This window comes from Hippopotamus amphibius, chromosome 4, assembly GCF_030028045.1.
Source record: "Hippopotamus amphibius kiboko isolate mHipAmp2 chromosome 4, mHipAmp2.hap2, whole genome shotgun sequence".
Taxonomy (NCBI): domain Eukaryota; kingdom Metazoa; phylum Chordata; class Mammalia; order Artiodactyla; family Hippopotamidae; genus Hippopotamus; species Hippopotamus amphibius.
The window spans coordinates 162,433,872-162,440,426 of NC_080189.1; the positions used below are offsets into that span (position 1 = coordinate 162,433,872).

General features: G+C 52.7%; 1 protein-coding gene across 1 annotated transcript; it reads right to left on the minus strand.

The window, feature by feature from the left end:
- Positions 1–716: 716 nt before the first annotated feature.
- Positions 717–6,349, minus strand: ZDHHC22 (zinc finger DHHC-type palmitoyltransferase 22). The gene is made up of 2 exons (XM_057733924.1): positions 5,824–6,349; positions 717–982 (listed from the first exon to the last, which is right to left on the minus strand). Exons 1-2 carry the CDS (start codon positions 6,347–6,349, stop codon positions 717–719), a joined length of 792 nt encoding a protein of 263 aa, XP_057589907.1.
- Positions 6,350–6,555: the final 206 nt, after the last annotated feature.

The window sequence follows — 6,555 nt, forward strand, 5'->3', positions numbered from 1 at the left end:
AGTGCCAGGGAAAGGAAGGAAGCAGCCAGGTCCTGGGCTGCACTGGGTAGCCAGCTGTGGTGGAGTGGACAGGCGACAGCATCTGGAAGTCCCAGGCCATTGGCTGCTGTCTCCCAGAGAAAGGGCCTTGCAACTTGGGGGCTGGGTGGCAAGCTCCTGAGTTCTTTTTCCCTTCCACTGTCCACAATTCCACAGAGGGGATGAGGACACACACCCTTCTTTTCTCAGCCTCACTAGCAGTTGGCAGAGCTGGCTTGGCTGCCTCTCACACATGGTAATTTTAAACATTTTTGCCAGACTTCAGGTCCCGGGAAGCATCATACCAGCAGCAAGAATCCACTCCCCACTCCTCACATGGAGCTGAGAGGAAAAACTCTAGCAGATAGCAATGATGACATGAGACTTGGTAGAGTGGATGAACTGGGCAGAGGGGAAAAGCAGGCACCCCAAGGGGAAGAAACAAAAGCAGAAGCCTCTGAACAGTTAGCAGCCACCAGGCTGGTTCATGGGGGAACCTAGCAAAGCCTCAGTGGCCATTTTCCCTCCTTGCCATAATGCACCAACCAAAGCAGTTCTCTGTGTGTTACCGACCAGGGTTGGATGCTAGGACCTTACCAGTCCAAAGTTGTAGCGGGTCGTGGGTGGAGACAGGGTGCTGTGGTCTTATGTTCACGAGGAGTCAAGACACACACAGAGAGAAGTGGTGGGCATGCCTGCTACTTGTCCCGCTGCTTGGAGCTCTCACTTCCAACATTGAACATGGGGACCAGCAGGCCCAGGAGCCATCTCTTCCCGAAGACCTCCTGTAAATTCTTGCGCCAAGGCCTGGCCCTCACCGCCACCCCCTTCCGCACCTGGTGGCGGGTCTGCCCTCGGAGGATCAGCAGCAGCTGATGGCAGCAGAAGCCAGCGCAGGCCAGGCCGATGGCAAACCAGAGGTAGAGCATGAGGATGACGAACATTTCAGAACCAAGGACAGCTCCTGTAAGAGGGTGGGGAAACAACAGAATCGCTTTACACCCAGGCCGTGTACCTAACTGCGATCCAGGCAGGCGCTTTCCGCTTGGGAGGGAGAATAATGAGATTGAAGCTACATTTTGCAGCAATCTCAGCGCTGCAGCGAGGGAGAGGAACTAGTTGTCCTAACTTTTTCTTAGTGCTGATGGTTCCTGAGGCGAGAGAGGAGAACTGGGGACGTGGGGGAGAAGGAAAGGAAACTTCTATGGACAGTGCCTAGACACAACATTCCTCAGGGTCAGTGATGCCCATTTCTTTCTCTGCCGTCTCTTTTGGGGCTAGAGACAGGGAGAAGTGGTTCTTCTCAGGAGGACAGAGGGGTGAGCTGAGGACCCTGGAGAGGGAGCCAGTGCCTGGGCAGCTGTCTAGACTGCAGTGCCTTCTCCCTTCGGAGCTGTGAGCACTGTCTGGGAGGACTCGGGAAAGTGACAGCATGATGGAGAACAGGGCCTAGTCATCAAGAAGAATAAGTCACGAGTTTCAAGGCAGCGCAGAGGATAACTCAGTCATCAATGTTAAAAAGAGGACAGTATGGCCACTGGAACTTTCAACCAGAGCTGTCCTGTCAGAACTTGCTAAGGCTGAGAGAGGCCCCCAAGGTCATCAGCCTAGCCCCCTGCCTTGAATCGGACCTTCCCTAAACCCCTCTAAACCAGCACTCTCCATGACTGGTTTAAACATCCATTGAGTAAGAGATTCCCCACTCTTCTTCTGAGTTGGGATGGTTGGTCTGCGCTAAGTTTGAATCTCCCAGCTCTGTGGTCTTGCACAAGTTTCTTAACCTCTCTGAGTTGCAGTTTGCTCATAATGTAAAAGGGATGTAATAACAATAATTCCATAGGGTTACATGATTCAGGGAAACTGTGTGTGCAGTGGCCAGCATTCTTGTTCACACTCAATGCAGCCCTCCCTGCTGAGCATCGTTCACAGATAACAAGACTACCTCCAAAAGGGCTCAACTCTTAAGACCATCAAGCTCTGTCCTTATCCTTTCCAGAGCTTGAGTTACTGGCTGGGCTGCAACTTTGGCAGTCTTGACCTGCCCAGCAGCAAGGGCAGAGGGCCCAGAAGAGAACACAAAAGCCCTCCTCAGCCCTTCTCTGCTGCAAGGCAAGCTTACCACCACTTCCTCCAGTGAGATGTGGGTACCTGCCAGAGACCCCACATTGCAACCTATTCAACCTCTGCAAATATCAACCATATCTCTCCCTTCTCCAGCTTCCCCTGGCCCCCACAGACCTCTTCTTATCTCTCCAAGCTTCTATTTCCAGACCCCTGAGGGCTGGGCTTTTAAAACTTTTCCGATCTGAGCAATGCTGGACTCAGCGGCCAGGAGGACGTGGATGTGATTTGGGTTTGCTCATTAGCAACCCCCTTTTGCCCTCAGCCCTAGGAGCTTTGGTAGCAGGTTTCTCTTTACAAACTTGAGGATAAATAAGTCCCGCTGCCTGGGAGATGGAAAGCTCAGCCCAGCTGGCTTGCACAGGGGGCAGGGGGCAGCAGTGGGACAGGGCTCACCTTGGGCTGTGCCTTGACTCTGACCCACTTCTTCCTTGTCAGCACAGGTTAGCTCAGGCAGCCACATGCAGGATGAAGGATCCTGGGACTATGGTGCCCTCTGGGGTGCAGGAATGCTGACAGGCAAAGATGGCCCTCCAGCTGGGATGTGCAAACATCAGAGCTGTCAAGCTCAAGCCTGCCTTGCAACTCAGCCTCAGGGACAAGCCTGGGCTGATGGAAGCTATTTTCCACAGGCTTTTTTTTTTTTTTTTTTTTTTTTCTGGCACTAAATCAAGGCATGCAGAAAAGACCTTGTGGCCTTTCCCCAGTCCCTTGCAGCAGTTGCAAAAGGCTATTCTGGGGACATGCTTTCTCTCAAAGTGTTTGAAGCTGCCTAGCCTGGCTGCCTCAGCTCCTCTGAACTATTTAATAATAGTTCTGCTTCTTTTAGAAAATCACATAATTTTCTTAATGGGCCTGAACGGTCACACCATCTAATCTCTCCAACCTGGCTTCCCACCAAGCACCTATAGCACTTTTGACAGCTCATCACCCAGCATCTTTAATATATATCCTGGGACAAGATGCTCTCTCCCTCCCAAAGTGGCTCTTTCATCAAGAAGCAACTTCAGAGAGGCAGCCCCAGAGAGGCAGTATAGTGGAAAGAATATGAGCTTTGGAGGCTAGCAGCCCCAAGTCCAAATCTTGGGTTGGACTCATACTAGCTGTGTGTTTTCAAAGCAGCTTAACCTTGTTAAGCCTTTGGTTGCTGAGTCTTTAAAAATGATATAATAACACCTACCTCACAGACTTGTCCTGAGGATTGGACAAAATGGATAAAATTGGGCTTGCCCAGTGGGTAGCACATAATATTTGCTCAACAAACATTAACCCCTTTTCCCTCCTACTGGACTTTCTGGTACCCACCACGCTGGCATACTTTTCCAAATGCCATGACACAGATCAGATGGCATCATCTCCATTTCCCAGATGAGAAGACTGAGGCTCAGAGAGGTGACACAACCTGTACTGGTCCCACAAAGCCAAAAGAAAGAATGGCTTCTAAAATCTAACTGGCCAGTCTCCTTTCTCTCTGACATCAACTGAGGATGTGTGGGCAGTAGCCACCAGAAGACCCCTCCCATCTCTAGCTCGCAGGGCCCACACTAGCAGCCATCCATGCTCTGGGGGCAGATCTGCCTTAGGGGCGGTATGACAGCTGGGGACAGCTCAATCTAGCAAACGACTTATCCCTTTTACACCCTCCTGTCCACCTGGCCTCCCAAACAGATGAGAGAGGGGGTGCCCTCAACCGTTTAGACTGATAAAAGAGGGAGAAGGCACAGAAAGGGAGAATCTGAACAGGTGAGGTGTGTGTCAGGGCAGGTGAGAGAAGGGTTGGCAAAGGGAAAGATGAAAGGCTGGCAAAGGAGGAAGATGAGATGAGAGAGTTGGAGATTAGAAATCATGGCCTTCTTTTCCTAGTGGGTCTGGTGTGGAGGTAAAAGATAGTGGGACTCATTTTTCTGCTGGAATAAGGATCCAGACCCCAAGAGAGGCACTGACTGGCTCTGTTCCCCCATCAGATCAAAGCAAGAGGTCCCTCTCTTACTTTCCTGTCTCCCAAACCTAGCACTTATGGGCAGGCCTCAAGCCCAGGCTTATCTCAAATCAAACCATTCCAAGATCCTCCCTCTGGAAGCATCCATTTTTATGTGATGAAACCACTTGGAAAAGAAAGTGTAATCAGTCTCTCTGGCTCTCCTCATCTCTCCACCTGCCTGTGCTCACACTCCACCCCCAACCCGCCCACTTACTCTCCCCCGTCCTTGTTATTTCAGTCCCAGCAGACTCCCATGCTGGCGCCAGGATCCAGAAGGCCCGAGAGCTCTGAGTTCTCGGCCCAGCTCAACCACCAGCCCTCAAGGCCACCCCCATAGCTGGGTCCTTCCTGGGCTTCTGTGTTCCCACTGCCGAATGGCACAATGTTCTACGCCTGCAAAGGACTGGGCTGAGGCCCCGACAAACACCAAAATGACGGCTTCCCTCGGAGTGGGGCAGAACTTCATGAATGTCCAGCCTGGGCATATCAAGACAATTTGGGGTCCTCAGTGGAAGTAGCTGCATTATGTCTTTCTTTGTCCCTGAAATGTCAGTGGGGGAGGAAACACCCTGCATTCCCTGTGCTGCTGTGCGTTGTCTAAAGACCTGGGAGGCAGGCCAGAGGCTGCTGCTCAGGAGTAAGATCCTGGGCAGCCAGTTAATCCTGTCTGAGCCTCAGTTTCTTCATGAGAAATGGAGACAACAGCATCAGACACACACACAGCTACCTGTCCATATGGGCATGCTGCCAATTGCTAGAACCAGGTCAGTCAGAGCCAAAGGCCAGGGTATGTGGAGAGAGGAATGAGGTAGGGGCAGATTTCATGGCCAGGCAGGGTGGTTCCTGCCTGGATTCAAGGCCTGGTTCCTGCCACCAGGAACCAGGTCCCTCTGGGCCTGGCACCCCACTCTCCTTGGGGTACACTATGTAAAGTACGGTCCTCACCAGGGTGCCCTTCACACCAGGGTGCTGAGCCCCGGTGTGAAGGTCCACATGCCTGGCTCCTGAAAGTGTAAGAGCCTCCTGCAGGGTCAAACCCCACACCAGATCCATGGCTCTGCGGTGTGAAGGCGGAGTCATTAAATATGGCTGCATCTTCAATCAGGGTGTTCCTTGCTCTGAGCCATGTGCAGACTGGAGAACAACCTGGTGGGGTCAAACAACCTAGTGGGTAGGAGGGCGGGGGTTAGCCTCCTGCTAGGACTGGCCAGGCACCCTTACTGTGGTTGGTTGGCAAGACCTTTGGAGGACAAAGTTCTTGGAGGAATGTGTGAGTGGGTTGGGGTCCAGGTAGAGGAAGCTCATAGCATGGGGGTACCTCACAGGCTGCATGGAGGGATGGCCAGCACTCAGCCCCGCCTGGCGCAGGGTAGGTGTATTGCCTGGATTGCCGCAATTCTATGAGCAAATGGACAGAGGCGAGCAACGAGGAGATGATGAGTGAGGATGGGGGTGGGGAGGGAGGTTGCCCCCTGAAATGCCCAGTTAGTTTGAATTTCAAATAGATAACAGTAAAAAAAAAAAATTAATGTAACTATGTCCCCTGTAACATTCAGGAAATATTTATACTAAATAGTTATGCATTATCTGAAAGTACAATTTAACCAGGCATCCTGTATATTTATTTGCTAAATTTGGCAAACTTGGGGTTGAGGTGGAAGGTCTCTGTGTAGGGCCCAATCTGACTGCCAAGGCCCACTCACCAGAGAAGAATTGGCTGATGGAGGTGGGAAGGAGCGTGAGGAAAGCCAGGGGGTGGGCGAAGGAGATGGAAAGGACCGCGGAGATGTAGGCCACGCCGGCCACCATGGAGTAGAGGCAGGCCAGGGAGGTGTAGAGGCAGAACAGGACGAAGTTGCGCATGTTCCTGCTCCCAATGCAGTTGCCAGTGAAGAAACAGTGATGGTCATGCCTCAGGGTGACTCTGGCGCACACTCGGCAGAAGTGGGTGCTGGGCGGGGGGCACAGGGCCCTTTTGGTCGAGGTCCCCTGGGAGGCGTCCAGGTCGTCCGGGGAGTTCTGGATGACCAGGACATAATTACCCAGGGCGTTGGTTGAGAGAAACAGGAAGAGTGCCCCATGGAGCAGTGCGGGCGAGAAGAGTCTGGCGGCCGCGGGGTCCTCACGCATGCTGGGCAGGAAGAGAAAGAGCTGCAGCACGAAGGTCACCAGGGAGATGCACAGGAAGTAGGCGGGGGCCACCACGTTAAGAAGCCTCAGAGCCAGCATCCTCGGTTACATTCCTAAAGGGTCCAGGGTGAGAGGAAGACTTACTGTGGTGTCCAGAGGGTGCCCTAGGGCACTCCCCAGCGCTGTCTGTCTGTCCTGCTCCACATAAATCCACGTCCCTCATCACCCCTCTTTTCTTCTCTATCCAGAGATCAAGCAGGCATGAGACCCCCAGGATGGCAACAGGCTTGGAGGTCAAGCCCTAC